This window comes from Cololabis saira, chromosome 3, assembly GCF_033807715.1.
Source record: "Cololabis saira isolate AMF1-May2022 chromosome 3, fColSai1.1, whole genome shotgun sequence".
In the NCBI taxonomy this organism is placed as follows: Eukaryota; Metazoa; Chordata; class Actinopteri; order Beloniformes; family Belonidae; genus Cololabis; species Cololabis saira.
Window position 1 is genome coordinate 9,357,946 of NC_084589.1, and position 19,043 is coordinate 9,376,988.

General features: G+C 40.7%; 1 protein-coding gene across 1 annotated transcript; it reads right to left on the reverse strand.

The window, feature by feature from the left end:
* Positions 1-12,341: 12,341 nt before the first annotated feature.
* On the reverse strand, positions 12,342-16,844 carry LOC133440864 (zinc finger protein 706). The gene is made up of 3 exons (XM_061718194.1): positions 16,730-16,844; positions 14,685-14,833; positions 12,342-13,716 (listed from the first exon to the last, which is right to left on the reverse strand). Exons 2-3 carry the CDS (start codon positions 14,817-14,819, stop codon positions 13,621-13,623), a joined length of 231 nt encoding a protein of 76 aa, XP_061574178.1. The 5' UTR covers positions 14,820-14,833; positions 16,730-16,844; the 3' UTR covers positions 12,342-13,620.
* Positions 16,845-19,043: the final 2,199 nt, after the last annotated feature.

A 19,043-nucleotide genomic window follows, 5' to 3' on the forward strand; every position in this document is an offset into this window, starting at 1 on the left:
AGTTCCTTTGTACTGTAACATAAGTAGTGAATTGGAAAACGTACCTTATTAACCTATAAATATATTTTCAAACTGACTGCAGGAGTGACCATTAACCTGGCTGAAGTCATTACAAAAATGTGTCAAAAGTAGGAACAAGAGACAAAGATGAAAATCTGTAACCACAGAAAATACCTTCTCGTTGGTGCAATGCAGTTGGTATGTGTTTAGTATTGATCATTTATATCGCTGAAAAGGTTAATATAGTTTGGTTATTAATAACCGACTTTGCATGAACAGAAAGATGCACTCAGAGTGAACCTAAGTATTTAAACACCCAGTGCACCCAGTTTATCTTACACAACAGACACATAGGTCGCAAGGGCAATGACATAAGACACATTTGTTTCTTATGTTTGCAAGCTAGAGCTTCAGGAGCTGCATCCTGACCTGCACCCCCCCCCCCCTTCTGACCACTTCAGTGTCTGCTCTCTACATCCTCAGGAGGTTATAGTCATCCCTGTAGTCCACCAGTTAGCCATTGTGTCTGTGTCTCTCCTTTCTCTGTTCTTCATTCTCCCAGTTCTCTCTTTTCCTGTTCTGTCCTGCTGGTCTTCAGCAGGAGGGTCCCTCCTTATGATCCAGGTCCTGGTCCAGGTTTCTTCCCCCTTATGATCCAGGTCCTGGTCCAAGTTTCTTCCCCCCCTTATGATCCAGGTCCTGGTCCAGGTTTCTTTCTACCCCCTTATGATCCAGGTCCTGGTCCAGGTTTCTTCCCTCCTAAAGGGGAGTTTCTCTTGCCACTGTTTGGCTTAAGGGTTTTCTCCCACTAGGGGAGTTTTTACCTGCCACTGTTTATGTTATATTTATGTAATAATTGTTCAGGGTCATGTTCTGGTCTCTGGAAAGATCCTAGAGACAACTTCTGTTGTAGTAGACGCTATATAAATAAAACTGAATTGAATTGAAATTGAATTTATGAAGGGCACAGGAGCAAACACAAGAGCAAACCCAGAAGCTGTGTGCAGTTTTAAAAGCATTTTACTGCGACAGCAGAGTCAAGAACAGCCCTTTATTGGAGGAATGACATGAGGGAAGGTGAGGCGTGGTGGCAGAATTACTGGAAGGCAGGCAGATGAGCAACTGAGAAAGGAATCCGGAGAATGTGGGAAAAAAAAGAGCTAGGGTTGGATTAAGGCTGAATCGCAAGAGCAGACATGTTTTATTTTCATTAGTTGTTTCCCATCCTTTTTTAATTGTTTAAGAGAGTTGCAGAAACGGAAATCTAATTACTGCTGAGTTAGTGATGGACTGCAGGTGTGGAGGGTAATCAGCAGAGGACTGGTGTCCCATCAGGCAAACATTTCATCCAAGAGTTCACAGGTTTAAACATTTAAGAGAGAAAACCATCAGATATCAGGGTCTTCAGTTATCAGGCTCCTCTCTTGTGGAACCAGCTTGCAGCTTGTGTTATGGATGCAAACACTGCATTTAAGATTAGACATAAAACTTTCCTTTCTGATAAAGCTTTAGTGCTGGCTTCCCTGTAATTATGTTGCTATAAGAATAGACTACAGTGGGAGTTCCTGGGCTCTTTGCTCACTTTGTTATCCCTACTCTTTCAGTATGAATGCCATTATTATTTCAATAAACAATGTTCTCGTTTGTGCCAAGTGATCATCGGTGGACTAACGACTTGTCTTTCCATGCTGAGATCCCAATCATTAAAATGTGCTTCTCCTGCCAGTGCGGGTTAGACACCTCGCTGTGAGTGCAACAACAGATTTCTAATACGAGAGACCACGTAAAGTTAAGTCTGAAAGAACATAGAACCAAAAGTCATCCTTCAAAGAGCACACAAGGACTTTTAAAACTAACACTGGACACACACTAGCAGCTTGCTGATCGTTGTGATTCCCAACCCCAGTCCATCAAACACCCTTGCCCTGCATGTTTTAGATGTTTCCCTGTTCCAACACAGCTGATTCTAATTTGTGACCCTTATGGGCTCGTCATCAAGGTCTCCACAAGTCTCTAAATGACACAGCCATGTCTATCAGGGTTGTGTTGAAGCAGGGAAACACTTAAAACATGCAGGGCAGGGGTACTTGAGGAGCAGAGTTTGGAAACGACAGATGAGCTGCTGAACAAACAACTTGAGATGAAGAATATAAAAATGTGTCCGTCCATTTCCCGCCAGAATACGCATGAGGTGGTTGATACTGCGTAAGTCGGTGTTGGAGTCGTTCCCCGGTAGCAGCCTGATGGTCCTGCAAACCAGAGTGGGTACCAGTCGTCCTGTACAGTCTTACTTTGGCTTTTATAGCCTTTAAAGGGGCATAAACCGCCAAAATTCTTTTCAAGAAAGGAAAAGTCCTGCAAATGCTAAAGAGGAAAGATTAATATCTAGTGTAATCCTCTGTAGTCCTCCTTTTCTCTATGTCCTACTTGCAAAAGAGGGTTGTGCTCTGTTCCAGCTGAAGACTACACTCACTGATTACCTTGATGGAATTTAAAAAAACATGGAAATGTACGCCTAAGTCAACAAACAAACATAGATGTAGGTTTAGCAGAGATAGGAGAGCAGATCCTACTATGCAAGAAGAATTAAGGTAGGGGGCTTTATATGGTGAAGTCCACAGGTGAAGGGGTGATTGGAGTCTACAGGTACAAGACAATCATAAGGTTAGAAGGCATCCTCACCTAAATGTAGATTTGGAGGATGGTCTTCTGGTACCAGGAACTGTTACTATGGAACCAACTTCCAATCTGGGTTAAGGAGGCTGACACCACCTCCACCTTTAAAACCAAACTGAAACCTTTCTGTTTAGTAAACCTCTAGTTAGTGTTAGTAACCTCTAGTTAGTGTTATTAAACCTCTAGTTAGTGTTTAGTAAAGCTTATAGTTAGTGTTAGTAAACCTCTAGTTAGTGTTAGTAAATCTCTAGTAAACCTCTCGTTAGTGTAAACTCTAGTGTGTCAGGGTCAGTAGTCGTAGCTGCAGCTGCAGGACCAGACTAGAGCAGCAGGTCTGAAACAGAGCTTCATCCTAGATATGCTGCTATAGAGCTACGCTGCAGGGGGACACCAACATGATCCATTGAGCAGTGCCCATTTCCCCTCCTTCTCTTCTCTTTCCTTTCTCATTTATTAATTATGAGTATCTTATAACCATCATTGTTGTCCATTGTTCTTGTAGTTTGTTGTGCTGGTCTTCCCTCCTAAAGGGGAGTTTTTCTTGCCACTGTTTGGCACGAAGGCCCTATTGTATCTGTAGGAATTTTCCTTGTTTTTTTTTTCCTTCTTCCGACGAAATGAGGGCCTTTTTGCCCCCCTAAACGTGCCCCAAAAGTCACCCAATTTTGCACGCAAGCCAGGCCTGGCGAAAAATTTGATATTTAATGGTTTGCATTAATGGTCGTGTCCTAATGGCTCAACAGCGCCCCCTAGAAAACTTCATGTTTTTCTCCCACTAAGGGAGTTTTTACCTGCCACTGTTTATGTTATATTTATGTAATAATTGCTCGGGGGTCATGTTCTGGGTCTCTGGAAAGCGCCTAGAGACAACTTCTGTTGTAATAGACGGTGTATAAATAAAATTTAATGGAATTAAATAATCTAGATGAAAGTTAAATCTGGTCTCAAAAAAGTAGAAATTGGTCTTTTTTTTTGTCACAAATCGCTCTCTTTATGGAAGGTCCAGTGTTGCCTGTAAAGACACGTGTCTCTGCATATTATCCAGTGTTGTCCTCCAAAGTCTGAGTTTCCCATAATTCACCATCAAGACCAACACAAAGATTCTAATACAGTCAGTTATAGAGTCTGAAGTACTGGTTTCTAGAGATGGAAACAAAAGATGACTCAATTTGTCCACACACACACTCAGATTCCAACTGTGGCCTTCGCAAAAGTTTATATGAGCATAGAAGAGAGTTTTTGGTTGCCAGTGTTGTGGTGGGATGAGATGAAAAGCTTCTCCACACCCATTTTCTATTTTGTTGCTGCCTGGCATCACTAGACAGCAGGGAAAAAAGACCCGTCTAGTGTGTTTGGTTGGTTTCTAGACTGGTTATATTTTAAGTCAGCAATACTAGATAACAGTGGGGGGTGTAGAGCACACAGCTTGACGTTCATACCAATGAGGTCTTATGCAGTCCATACTGTTTAACTATTTCTGCTCAGCATTTTTGTGTTGCTGACTCTGGAAACATAAACATCACCTTTATGATTTCCCATTACACAGATATTTCCTTATTACAGATACATCTACTCTGCCCTCGTACCAGCCGATCTCACCATTAATCTGCTTAATACTGCATTAACTAAATACCAGTTAAAAAGTTGTTTTTATTTCTGTCTATATATCTGTACCATTTGAAAAGAAAAAAAAAATTATTCCACACTGTGATGATAGCTTGATATATGTTTTTTTTATTGATCCTGAAGGAAGTTTGGGGAATCAGCAATACAAGAACAACAGAGAAACAATGATATTAAAAATAAGAAAAGGTCAAATGAAAAACAGAAATTTAAAATGGCAAGTGCAGAATCAGGAATAAAAAAAAACACAACAACATGAAAAATGAAGTAAGGTGATGTAAAGAGTAGGTTGAACTGAAGGGAGTTAAAGGGGACCTATTATGGGATCTAATACCTTTTTAAACAGGCCTTGAATGTCTTAAAAACAAGCTTTTAATTGTTTTTGCTAAATAAATTAGAAATTCAGCCTCTGAGCCATGTCTTTATCTTCCCAGTCTCTAACCTCATTATCTATGTGGGATTCTGAGTGGGCGGGGCTATGATAATGAGGCTCTGTGCTGATTGGCTGCTTGAATGATGCAATACACCGCTACGGAAAAATGGCGGAAGCTCCGGTCGGCGGAGTTAGTTGTGGGCGTGGTTTCACGCATCGCTCCTGTCGTGACGTAATGACGGGAGCAGAATCTGAACGGCTCGTAGATCCACATCACACTGGACGGCTCATCCTGGCGGCTGTACAGACACTGCAGAATTTAGTTTATTTCCTCCTTCTCTGAGTCGGCAGGCTGAGCGGAGACCACTTTATATATGTTAAAGCAAGAGAAAACATGTTTTTCATAATATGTACCCTTTAAGAATGTCAGCCTCAACAGTACATGCTGCCCATAACTCTACCTGTGGTGCTGTGAGCGCCGCCCTCCCTCCACCTCCCCCAGCGTGTTGTTAAACAGTCCTGGGTGGTTCTGGGTGGTCCTGGGTAGGAACACTTTTCTGAGCCTGCTGCAGCTCGGTGACAGCAGCTCGCTGCTGAACAAGCCCCTCTGTGATGTAACGGTGGCGTGCAGAGGCTGGATGACCTCCTAGTGACGGCCAGCAGCTTGTCCATTGTCTCTCTCTCTGGAACTGCCAGCACAGACTGGAGCTCCGTCCCTCCCCCCGTCTGTCCAGCCTATCACAGTCCCCTGGTCTTTGCTCTTTGCTCATATAAATATGATTTGAGCTGTTTTGTTTGCCTGTAGTCTCGATGATTGTCAAAGTGAACAGGATCATGAGAAAAGACTGCAGTCCTGGGTGTTTTCAGACAGTCATGTGAGTCATGACTGAAAGTCAGACTTGATGATGGTTATCAGTGAGAAGTGGTTTCAGTCACTCATTACTCACCTCAGTATTTACCGGAGTCTGTCTTTACTGGCCGTGTTCTTGGTCTTATTACTTCAGTACGGCTCTCTGAAAAAGCATGAGAGTAAAAATACAACAGGGTGCTCCTGTTGTATTTCTACTCTCACGCTTCCTGCTTTTTGTGCTATTTTTGATTCTTTTCCCATTTACCTGCAGGAATTAAGCTTCGATGTTCTTTGTTTTTGGGAAAACTCCTGCGACTCTTACTTCCTTGTTTAATCCAGCTAACTTTGCTTCCTCGTGACCTCAGAGAACCTCTATGGTGACATCAGATTTCAGTCAAAGAATGTCACTCAGTTGTTTTGCGTTAGTTTCGTGTCCTTTAAAGTTCCTGCCGTGCAGCAGCTCAGGTTTCGTTCAGTAGCTATCAAAGATTAGTTTTGTTTACACACCAGCATTCTTCCTATGTGTTGGCTTCTCTTTTGATTTGCTGTACAGCCAGTTAAATCCAGCAGAGAGGAGTCATGTCAGGCATAGCTACCTTTGTTGTTCACATGCCATTTACATCTATATGAACTTCATTCACAACTTCACTGGACTTGTTTCTAAAATGCAGGATGTTTTAGATGTTGATTATCAAACACCTGCCACTGAGCTCTAAGATGAAGAGGGGGAACACCCTTGTCTACATTATTCATCCATCAGTGTCAGAGTACATCTCTATTACCCTTGAAATTTGCAAACTGGAGTTGCAAACAGAAACTCTCCTACTACAAAAGTCAATTTACTCCCATACATCCCAAAACGTTTTTCACTACTGGTTTGTTAGGCTTTCTTTGGGAGATTTTTAAAAGGAATATGATGCAAAACTTAAAGAGTCACATCTGAGTTTCTAAAGGAATAAAAAAATAAAGCATGGTCAACTTACTTGTTGACAGAGCTTCTTCCTAGATATGCTGCTGGAGCTACGCTGCAGGGGGACACCGACATGATCCACTAAGCCAGGGGTCTCGGACTCCAGTCCTCCAGGGCCGCAGTCCTGCAACTTTTCGATGTCTCCTTGCATCAACACACCTGATTCTAATTAACAGTCCTCATTAGCTTGTCATCAAGGTTTGCACATCTCTGTTGATGACACAGCTCCTTGTATCACGGTGTGATGAAGCAGGTAAACATCTAAAACATGCAGGACATCCTCAGATTAGGGCTGGACAAAAATAAAATCTCGATTTTTTTCTCTGAAAACCCGATTTTCGATTTCGATTTCAATTTTTTTATTAAAACTACAAAAGACAATGGAATAAATTGTTTCAAATATTTTATCTTTATTTTTAAAGAAAAATAGCAAACAAATGTCCCTATTGGGAATGAAGTGCAATTGAAAGATACTGTAAATCGTCCTTGAGTTTAGTAAAGTGACAACATTCACCATTTTCTTGACCAAACAAAGATGACTAGACGAGCTCTGTCTGTAATGCAGCCAGCTGCAAAAAAGGAAAATCGATTTTCCGATTTTCCTTTTTTTAACATCGGAATCGGATTAATAAATCCGATTTAGATTTAAAATCGATTAATCGCACAGCCCTACCTCAAATCAACCCTCAGTTATTAATTCTAAGTATCTCATAACCATCATTGTTCTCCATTGTGTTGGTCTGCCCCCCACCCCCACATTTTTTCTCTTCTGTGCATGTTTGCAGGCCAGAGCTTCAGGAGCTGCATGCTGACCTGCAGTCCCCCCTCTGATCATCCCACTGCTGCTTCCACCTGTCTGTGGGGATGTCTGGAAGATGCCTGCTTACATCCTGACCTGCAGCCCCCCCACAGTGTCTGCTCATCTGTTCATATAGTCATCCTTGTAGTAAGACCTTGCTACTAAATCTGAGAGCACAAATCTATTGGTGTCCAAAGTTTTGTGTAGTAAACAGTATAATAATAAATATAACAGATTATGTTCTAATTCTGCTTACACGGGATATATATGTAGTGTGTATTGTTATGCGTCTGCATGTACAGTATACACGTAGGTATCTATATATAAAGAGGTGTGCCCGTATTGGGTATAGCTTTATTTATTTGTGTACATTGAGTTAAAATAGATTCATTTATTTATATACATTTATTTACAAGGGATTCTATATGTTCAAAATGTGTTTATATGTGTATGTATAGATATATTCATACTAGTGTTAACATTGTTATGCTCTGTACAAAGGTTTTGACATGTCTGGGATGAATCAATAAATGAAATGAAGCTTAATCTTTGACTTAATGCCTTGAGGTGAGACTCGTGAATAAAGGGGGGGGGGAGGGGGGGGGGGGGGGTTGGTGTGATGGAGGAAAAGATGGAAACAGGTGATCCCTAAAAGGAAAAGCCCAGAGAAGATACGCAGCTGGTCCAACAGCCATAGATCAGATATCTTTACTTACTTACTTATTTCTATGCATAAATGTTAACTTTTTTTTATAAACAGCTTATTATGAGCGCTCTATCAACATGGAAAAACAAACTAAAGGACTCAAGAATCGTGCTCCAGAAAATCTAGACAATGACCAGCGTTCTTCTTGCACCACATCACAGCGGGGGCTTGTAAACAGGCAGTATTTGTCTTTTACAAAGGCCTGCTCACAAAACCTGTCGGCCCAGTTGTCCATGAAGCCGACCCCACTCTTTACAGACACAAGACATCGCCACCGCTGAGTGCAAGAGCATAAACAGAGAGCATGTGTGCTTTCCACTTTACCAACTACACCACACACTCGGGGCATTCAGTAGTAAAAACAATCAACTCCCTTCAAACTACAGATGTGTTACATGCTGAACTGTAACACACTTTCACGGGAAACGGATTATGAAGTCTCTTTCAACACTCTCTGGATTTTCTTTTTTTTTAAGGTCTGATATTTCAGATATTCACTTTTTTCTCCCCATAGCTGAAGAGATGAATAGAGAAGGGACATGATAACGAGGAGCAGTTGCTGCTCTGCAGTTTCTGTAACATGTCCACTGAGGTACACAAATAAACCGTTGATAAAGATAAGTATGGGGGGGCTCAGAGTTCTAACTGAACCAAATGAAAGAGAGAAGGGAAACGTTATATTCAACTTTCCTCGCAGGGTTCAGACAATTGTACAAAAGTTAGTGTTTCTTCTCTTAATCCTACATTTTTTATGCAAAAATATAATAAAAATCATCTGACTGCAGTAGGTCTTACTATTAGTCAGACAAGTTAGATGAATAAAATCCAACTTATTTCACTGTGCCATTATTTATTTCACAAAAAAAAGAAATTCATGTAGGAATTGACAAGTAAGATTCAACTGGTTGTAGCTCAACAAACAACTGGAAGAAGTTGTTTTCTGTATAACTTAATCATTGTGGAAGAATTACTGGCTCTTCTTCACAAAATAAGTGAGTTCATTTAGGTTTTTCTTGCTTTATTCACAGCTGAAGATCATCTTATTATGGTCTGGACTTCAATTAGGAGATTCTAAAAATAAGTTTTTTCCTTTCCAGCTATTTTGACGTAGATTTGCTGGTGTGCAGTGGACCGTTGTCCTGTTGCAAGACCCAAGCTTGAGCTGTTGGACAGATGAGCCCACACTTGCCTCAAGCATGTAGGAGAGCTGGACTCAATCAGTGCCTTCACGTGCACAGTTTTGTTGAGCTATAGCTACAGGACAAAGAGGGGAGTCCAATCCAACAGCCTAGTTGTGCTGTGCCTCAACTGGGCTGTTTGATTGGACTCCTCTGTCACAATATACATGTTTGAGAAGGGAATCGATTTACCAACCAAAGTATGTCTGCCACCACAGTTGGGGATATTGTCCTCTGTGACGCCCGGTCCAGTAGTACCAAAAAGACAGTCCCTTCTGTCTCCCAAATCTGAAACAGGAAGTAGACTCAGTTTAAAAGTGAACTTAAGTCCACAAGCATTTGCCAAGAAACTAGAGTTAAAGCTTCAGGATGGACCGAGGCCCAAATAACTAACAACACAGCACTACCTAAGACAACCAAACGTACCTATCCAAAAATAAATAAACCGAAAGACAATTACTGACCTAGGCCTGTGTTGAAAAAAAATTAATTTTCCGATTCTAAATCGATTCTCATATTTATTCCTAAAAATCGATTCGTACGTCTAAAGATCGATTTTTTTTTTTCATCATTACATTACAACTTTTGGTATTTTTTTGTTTATGCCCAAAAAAAGGAATGTTTTGTTGGACACAAGAATAACTGGTGCCATGTTTTTGCCTTTAAATATGTTTAAAGGTATAAAAATGTTAAAGTTTTCAGTTATAATTGCATAAATTGTCTATATTTCATTACTTTATATACTGCCTTGGGGTTACATTTGCATAAAATGCTAAAAACCAAATTCTCAAAAATTAAAAACCGAAAAAGACCGAAAATGGAAAAAATAAAAACGGAATGTGGGAAAAAATAAAACTGATTTAATACGTCTGTTTGCTCACCTGGATCTGTTTGATAATTCTGCCCCACACGATGTTTCTGTTTGCAGTTCTATCAGCATTCTGGGAGCTGATTGGTCCTTACAGCATCATTAGCTGCAATACTTGCTGTTTAATCTCAATATAATACTAGTATTAATATGTTGCATAACCACAGCGTCATATAATGTATGCAACAGCTAAAAAAACAGTTTTAATAACACTAACCTAAATCAATATTGAATCAAATCTTGATAATTGATTCTGAATGGAATCGATTCTTGACATTTGAATCGATCCCCAGCCCTGTCCCTAACTAGAGTAAACAGTCCACTGCTAATCAAGCTCTAGTTTTCCACCCGTGTTAGTGCTGCACCAGAAGTGTCTGGTTGAGGGAGATCAGGAGCCTCTGGTGCCGTCCATCCATCTCCACGGAGTCCTCTACGAGCACTAGGACCCTTCACCAGTCCTGGTCCCGCACCTACCCACTGCTTTAGTAATCTCCACAATCTGCACACACAAGGCCAGATGCAACGCCACCTTCAGGTTGGTCGCAGTGGGCATTTCCACTCATCAAAACAACTCTTTTGTTTCCACGGGCACTTTGGAACAATGGAGCCCTGCGCGGTCTGATCTTGGGGTAAATCTGAAGTTCACCCCGTCTTGTGTGCCTTCCACTTGTGAATAATCGCTCATTGTAGGAGGAACTCCAGATTTGTTCAATTTGTTCTGGCGCTTTTCCCACTAGTACCTACTCAGCTCGACTCGCCTCCACTCGGTTTGGTTCTTTTCCACTAGATGTCTAACGTGCCGAGTAGATACTTTTCTGTATCTATTCCACCGAGGTTCTAAGCTGCTGAGTCAGCTGTATCTGACATCATCACACTACAGGCCACCGATTGGTCGGGGGGTTGGAGTCAGACGTCTGAGTCAGGAGGAGGAAATCAAAGAAAGAGCAACTCTGACGGATTCTTGTTCATTTTATTCGACCAGCAATGGCAGCAAAAGTCTGTTTGGTGATCCAACTCTGAGGTGCAGATGTTCATAAACCTGGTGCTGAGGAGAGAATTAAAAAGGGATCTAGCCGGGCGATAAGGAACGACCAGATCTACCAGGAGCTCTGTCTCTTCATAGCTGCTCACGACTCCAGCTGACTTTTCAGCAGTGCCGAGACAAACAAAAAAAAAAGTCGCCACTTGAAGCTTCTCTCACTCTCATTTTTTAACTTGATATCAAACACAAACCACAGACCCAGCAGCACATCTATCATCTCCTCCAGGTTCTACATCTTTAGTGTTATTGTCTTCTTCATTTAGATACACAATCAAATACGTCACAGCAGCTTCACTCCAACCTCCTACTTCTCATCTGGGTATTGAAAAGAAACAAAGTCGGTTTTGTGTTTGTGTGTGTTTGTGGTTTTTGTTGCAGATTTCCAGTGCTTGACGTGTGTCTCCGTGTGTTCCTGCTTCCTGGATTGGCAGTGGATGTCGTCACCCCCCCCCTAAAAAAATAAAAAAAATAAATAAATCACTGGGTTTGCATGTGTATATTTATATATGTGTATGCATATATATATGTATATATATTAAATATAGTAATAATGCACATATATATGCCTTTGGTTTCTACCGTCATAGTACCAATCATTAATATGTGTGCAGACAAGGTATAAAAAAAAAAAAAAAAAAAAAAAAAGAAAAGGCAAGTTGAGTCGAGGTGAGTTGAGTTGGGCTGAGTAGGTACTAGTGGAAAAACGCATGATTTTTAAGCCTTTTTCCAAGTTGATGTGCAGCAACAAAAGCTCTCCTAAAAACACCACACGTCTTCTCTACTTAGATTTGCGTTAACAGCTTTTAGAGGTCTGCATAGCTGCTGATGATCTGTTCATCAGGGGCTGAGCAGCATCTGGCTGCAGCTGTTAAATCCTTTGGAAGCAAAGGGGTACTTAGTGTTACCCACATGACTCTTTTTTTGTAAATACAATGGTGAAGAAAAAAAGTACGCTTTTCAGCTAAGGTTATATTTGCCCACACAAAGACAACATAGGATGAAGAGGAGCACTTGCCTTTGCATGAATGCATCACCACATGTAATTATGTTCATAATTAACAGTAGAGACATGTTCAGAATTAGAAAATAAAAGGACAATGCCCCTCGGCATTACTAGAAATGTCACAACTCACTGAACCTCCACAGCCGTCCTCGTAGTCGGGCAGAACCCATAACAGTGCCAAATGTATATGTATTTCATTTAGGAATTTGATTCAATAAAAGACAAGTGAAAGTTTATATAAAAAGACCTTTATTAAAAGGCTATACATTACATTGCGCTGACAAAGATATGATTATTACAAAAGTAAAAACATGGCTGGTTGTCAGTCCAGACTTTAGCACAGTGATACAATGTCAGTGGTTCAAGACCGGTAGGTCCAAATGTATTGAAAAATAATTCCTTTCCATAAATTAAATCTATCTGTAAGCATGCTATATGATAGGAAACTAACAAAAAAAACCAAGTTAACTTACAGTGTAATTTTAGCCTTTAATGCAGGTTCAGAATTGAAATACGTCTGTTTTCACACACGTCATGGAGGAATGACAAGTTACACAGCACAATTCAACAGTGAGGAACTAAATCATTAGCAACTACAGCTGTGCACAATGAGGTCACGTACTTATGACGACAAACTGGGGGAAAAGGAGTAGCTCGTCAATATTATTAAATCACAACAACCACTATAAACAATTATCTTAACTGACAGATCCATTTTTAACAGACACAATGCATAATGCAACAAGGTTCAAGCAATTCAGTCATGGAAGGGTTGGCTGTGGTGAGACCTGCACTGCCTTTTACAACAATACACGGCACTCGGACTAGATATGCTTCATGAATATGTGAGGGGCAGATACAAAGAGCAGATTCAGTACCCGTGTAGCACAGTGTGTTCAACATATTCTTTATATTGAGGAAAAAAAAAAATATATAAAATCAGTGCAGAACAGAATCAACCAGGAATTCAAATAGCACATTAGAGTTTTTAAATGTGCCTTTTCAAACTCATTGTAAGAGCTCCATTCTTGATCATTCTAAGCCAAAACCTAATATATGACAAGTTTATTCCTGTCAAACATCCATAAAACTAGATGTGGATGACTTCCAATTATCATCATCAACTTTATTAAGCCAAGCCAACTCAATATCTCCAAAGCTTGTCCTTCAACCTGAGATGTGTAGTGTTGACAAGCCGGTCGTTTGAGTTCAACATATTGAAATGATCATTTACAATCAAAAATGGACCATGCAGATATTTTGGAGCAAGCCTAGAGAGGGTGGATGTTAGTTATGTACCTTCAGTCCATTATAATCTGGCAGGCGAAGGCTAGGGAAAAAAAACAACTAGATGGGATAATTACCAGGAAGTACCATCCCATGATAACTCTCAAAAGCCAATTAATAAAGTGGAGGAACAACCAAGGTTTTACTGAAGATATGTTATGTGAATCACTACATGTTGACTCCAAAGGTGTGAAAGGCCATCCTGAATCAGCTTCAACCGTCTTACTGAGAGACAGGTGACTCAATTAAGCCTCCACGCCTACCAACTCTGGGGGCATTGGAGACTTCGGATGTTTGCTTTCAAAGTGCTGCTTGAAGGTTTTCGGGTCAGGCATTTGTGTCTGAGTTTAAAAAAACAAAAACAATTAAAGATACAGTGGTAGTAAAATGTTTTTTTTGCAAGTTCTTCATCACAAAAAAACAAACTTTAATACTACAAGCAGGCCTTTGCATATTAAAATGAGAGAAGTTGAAACACTCAGGAAAGAAGGAAGATCAGTTGTAAGGAAATACAGGACTGTCTCAGAAAATTAGAATATTGTTATAAAGTCCTTTATTTTCTGTAATGCAAGAATGTCGTACATTCTGGATTCATTACAAATCAACTGAAATATTGCAAGCCTTTTATTATTTTAATATGGCTGATCGTGATTTACAGCTTAAGAAAACTCAAATATCCTATCTCAAAAAATTAGAATATTCTGAGAATCTTAATCTTAAACTGTAAACCATAATCAGCAATATTTAAATAATAAAAGGCTTGCAATATTTCAGTTGATTTGTAATGAATCCAGAATGTATGACATTTTTTTTTTTTTTTTTTTTTTTAAATTGCATTACAGAAAATAAAGAACTTTATCACAATATTCTAATTTTCTGAGACAGTCCTGTATAAGGCCTAGTATATACACACATGCTGTCCATTAAGAAAATCCTGCAGTGCATCTTATTATGGAAATGTTTCCCATACCCAAATTTTCATTTCACCTTTCCCGTCATCTTTCATGATGGCTGTCTATTTCTGATCTGTGTTCATCTTGAATTACAAATTGACAGACAGCTATTATAAGCTAATATAACTATTTAATTTAAGTCTAAATGGTTTAGATATCTCTGCCCCCCCCCCCCACAGGACTAAAGTGATGCAGTAGCCACTGTCCACATCTCATCCGCACTTAAAACATGTATCATTAAGACTCATAGCGTCACAAATAATATTTGTCAGTACCAGCAAACACATAGCACCCTCTTTAGCCTCCCATTTACCCAGTTTGGTGTTGACTTCAGTGTTTTCTGCTTGTTCACCTACCCGACACACAGCGCATGTGTATACTAAAGCAGCCTTAGCTGCTGCCTTCTGGTCATGCCCTTTGGCCTTCTTGATCTCGGCCTGCTTTTTGGCATTTTTCTGCTGGGACTGGATCTTCTGGTGCCCACGGGCCATATCTGATGTTACACCTGAAGAAATGATGCAAGAACTTTATCAGCACTTTATCAAAACATAAATCATTAACTAGAAAACTGAAAAAACCCCACAGGTGATAGAAATGAAAGGAACCCAACGACTTGACACTACTATCAGGGTTCCTACACATTTTTCAAGGTCAAATTCAAGCACTTTCAAGCACTTTCAAGGGTCATTTTCAAAATCTTCAAGCACCTTATCTCTGGGGTAAAATATCTACAGGAATATATATACTCAGAATTATTTTTTCCGCTTTTTATCACAATTATGTACATTGTATCGTGCTGAAAACATCTAGTTATGTTTCATCTGACCGATTTTACTTCTCCTTGTAATAACTAAACTATACAGTCTGATCCCAATTTGGTGAAAGACACAGAGTTATAATTTCAAGCACTTTCAAGCACTTAAACTAAAATTCAAGCACTTTTCAGGCCTTGAAAACACAACATTGAAATTCAAGCACTTTCAAGGCTTTCAAGCACCCGTAGGAACCCTGTACTATTTAAAAAGACAGAAAACAGTGACATCAGCTGAGGCTTTGAATGAAATAGCTTTGAATATTTACAGTTCAAGAAGCTCCATCTTATGAAGTCAATAAGAGCTGAAATAGTGAGAGACAGCAGCAGCTGCGACAAATCTCTCAGAATTAGGGTAATTGCCACTTTTTGGGTCATTTGGATGAAGCAATTAGCTTGCACATTTCCCTAAAGTCAATCTGACTGTAGATATATTTAAAGTAATAATAGACACATGCAGTATTCGAGTTGTAAAAAAAAAAAAAAAAAAAAAAAATCAGGGGGGATGGTGGATTTTATCATATGGGGACAGATAATTTGTGCTGATTACAAATAATATATTACAAATAATAGTAGTGACCAAAACACCTGCAGAAATACTGCAGGAATGACATAGCAGCAGTTAAATGCAGCCTTCTGTAAGATTTAAATATCCACTGGGCTTACATCAAATACATCAGAACACAACAATAAAAAACTGTTTTCTGAACTTATCAATATGACTCTGTCCTTCACAGGATAAGTAAAATGGATCACTGCAAAAACTCAAAATCTTAACAAATATTTGTCTTATTTCTAGTTAAAATGTCTCATTTTAGTAAAAAAAAAATCTTATTACACTTAAAACAAGACTCATCACTGGAAAAAATAACAATTTTCACCTGTTTCAAGTAGATTTTCACTTGAAATAAGTAGAAAAATCTGCCAGTGGAACAAGATTGTTTTGCTTGTAATGATAAGATAAATCTTGTCCCACTGGCAGATTTTCCTACTTATTTCAAGTGAAAATTTACTTGAAACAAGTGAAAATTATTAAATAAGTTATTTTTCTGGTGATGACTCTAAATGTTGAAATAGCAGTAAAACCACATTCATTGATGAAATGACATAAGGGATGGAAAGGGGGGATGGCAGTTTTACAGGGGGGATGATTTGGACTGTTTTTATTTCAGGGGGGGATGCCACCCCCCTCATCCCCCCTCAACTCCAGTACTGGACACATGTTAGAAGTGGGTCAGTGTCAGTGGCTGTATGAACTCTGCAGACTGGAAGTGACAGGGGATTGATGCAAGATGCATTTGACATCAGATGTCAAATGCAAAAAATAATAATAATAAAAAAAAATAACTGTGATGGACAAGATATTGCACAAAAAAAACAACAAAAAAACAAAAAAGCAACCTAAACAAACTAAAACCGTGATAAATCGGACACTAATGTAAGGTTGTGTCATGTCGTTATTTTAAGGCACGATTCTATTAGCAAGTTGCTCCTACTGCCACTGAGGTACCGATATGTACTGTAATATAACACTAGTCGATTATTAGACATTTAAACACTTACAATGTATTATTTTTTTAAATATCTCACCAGTACAAACGCTTGTATTTTTGAGGGAATCCACCGAAATGCAGGTTAGCTTTCTCCTCGTCGATCAGCAGCTGCCCTGACCGCACTAGTGCGCATGTCCAAACTGACGTAGCGGGGAGACGTTCACGGTCGTCGGTAACAGCGACACTCCATCATGCAGCGACAGTCTAATCAAATGGAGAAATTGAAAACCCTCCTTCCGGGGTTTTATTAACGATTTTAAGATGTTTTTCTGTCTCAAAAGAGTAGAAAACAAAAATGCAAGTAAAATAAGTCTGGACATTGCTCGTTATTTGTTATTCTAATTTAATAATTCCTCTCCTTTTCTATGCTTCATTATGTGAATTTAAATGCTTAATTTATTTTGTTATTCATATGCACCTTTTGATTCTTAAGAGCGCCTTGTTTTTTGTATTCCTTACAAGAATACCCATTTTTTATTTTTATTTTCCTTTCTTTTCATATTGCATTTACATTGATATTTGTCCATTAACCTCTTTGAGAGTTTGTATATTTTCAATAAAGTTTTGTTTAAAAAAAAATCATAATCTAATCACAATCACAATCTTTGTGAACCAGTGTTTTGTACTGCATATGTGGACTTTTTTTTAATTATAGGGTTTCATAATTTCCTCTTGCTAGAGAAAATGCTTTAGTTCCATTCATTCAAAGTTCATAACAATAATAATACTACTACTAATACTACTAATAATAATGATACTACGAATAATAATAAAATGTGAACAAAGCAGCAGGTATATAACAAGAACATCATACAATCACATCACGTTTAGTTCACACATCAAAAATAATTTTTGGTTTGTATGTTGTTGTTTTTTTACGATGCAGGATCAAATATTTACCACAAGGTGTCGCTGTACATCTCGGAACACACGCTATCCATACTCCAGAGACAGGATTGGTTGATGCAACAAGTAGATAGTATAACAAATACTGTGTCTCCAGCAGATTTATTCAAAAATATATTTAAATCTTTCAGAACAGGCAGGAAACACCAAACGTGGATTTAGTATGTGTAAATGAATTCCAAATGTACCATGTACACAGGAATTGTACCTGGCTTACAGTGTCCCTTAACATTAAATAAAGGTTACATTAGCAGGAAAGAAAATAAAACAATATATGTAATTTAGAAAATTAAAAACTGGAAAAAAAACTGTTCAAGAGTGTGGTGGTTTTGGTTTTGGTTTTGATGAAGCTGAAAGAGGAGTTGTGGCCAGGGAGGGAGCTGGGTGAGATGGACCCCCCGCTGTGCTCCGGGCCCTCAGCCCGATCTGACCTGGTGCAGAGCACACACAGGCCCCTGGTCCAGGCCCCTGGTCCAGGCCCCTGGTCCAGGCCCAGGCCCCTGGTCCAGGCCCCTGATCCAGGGGCCCAGGCCCCTGATCCAGGCCCCTGGTCCAGGCCCCTGATCCAGGGGCCCAGGCCCCTGATCCAGGCCCCTGGTCCAGGCCCGTGATCCAGGCCCCTGATCCAGGCCCCTGATCCAGGCCCCTGGTCCAGGCCCCTGATCCAGGGGCCCAGGCCCCTGATCCAGGCCCCTGGTCCAGGCCCCTGGTCCAGGCCCGTGATCCAGGCCCCTGATCCAGGGGCCCAGGCCCCTGGTCCAGGCCCGTGATCCAGGCCCCTGATCCAGGGGCCCAGGCCCCTGATCCAGGCCCCTGGTCCAGGCCCGTGATCCAGGCCCCTGGTCCAGGCCCGTGATCCAGGCCCCTGATCCAGGGGCCCAGGCCCCTGATCCAGGCCCGTGATCCAGGCCCCTGATCCAGGGGCCCAGGCCCCTGATCCAGGCCCCTGGTCCAGGCCCCTGGTCCAGGCCCGTGATCCAGGCCCCTGGTCCAGGCCCCTGATCCAGGCCCCTGGTCCAGGCCCCTGGTCCAGGCCCGTGATCCAGGCCCCTGATCCAGGGGCCCAGGCCCCTGATCCAGGCCCGTGATCCAGGCCCCTGATCCAGGGGCCCAGGCCCCTGATCCAGGCCCCTGGTCCAGGCCCCTGGTCCAGGCCCGTGATCCAGGCCCCTGGTCCAGGCCCGTGATCCAGGCCCCTGATCCAGGCCCCTGGTCCAGACCCCTGGTAAAGGCCCCTGTTCCAGGCCCGGAGACGACTGGCTGTTCAGACGATGCCTTCCAGTCTGTCTGGGTGGGTAGTAGCAGTAATAGTAGTAGTAGTAGTGGTAGTAGTAGAAGTAGTAATAGTAGTAGTAGTAGTGGTAGTATTAGTGGTAGTAGTAGTAGTAGTAGCAGTAATAGTAGCAGTAGCAGTAGTAGTAGTGGTAGTGGTAGTAGTATTAGTG

Excerpts from the sequence above, each read along its gene's own strand:
- LOC133440864 (XM_061718194.1), bottom strand. The coding sequence starts at position 14,819 with ATGGCCCGTGGGCACCAGAAGATCCAGTCCCAGCAGAAAAATGCCAAA. Across the intron at positions 13,717-14,684 it reads ACACATGCGCTGTGTGTCGG|ACACAAATGCCTGACCCGAA; the intron begins GTAGGTGAACAA and ends TTTTAAACTCAG.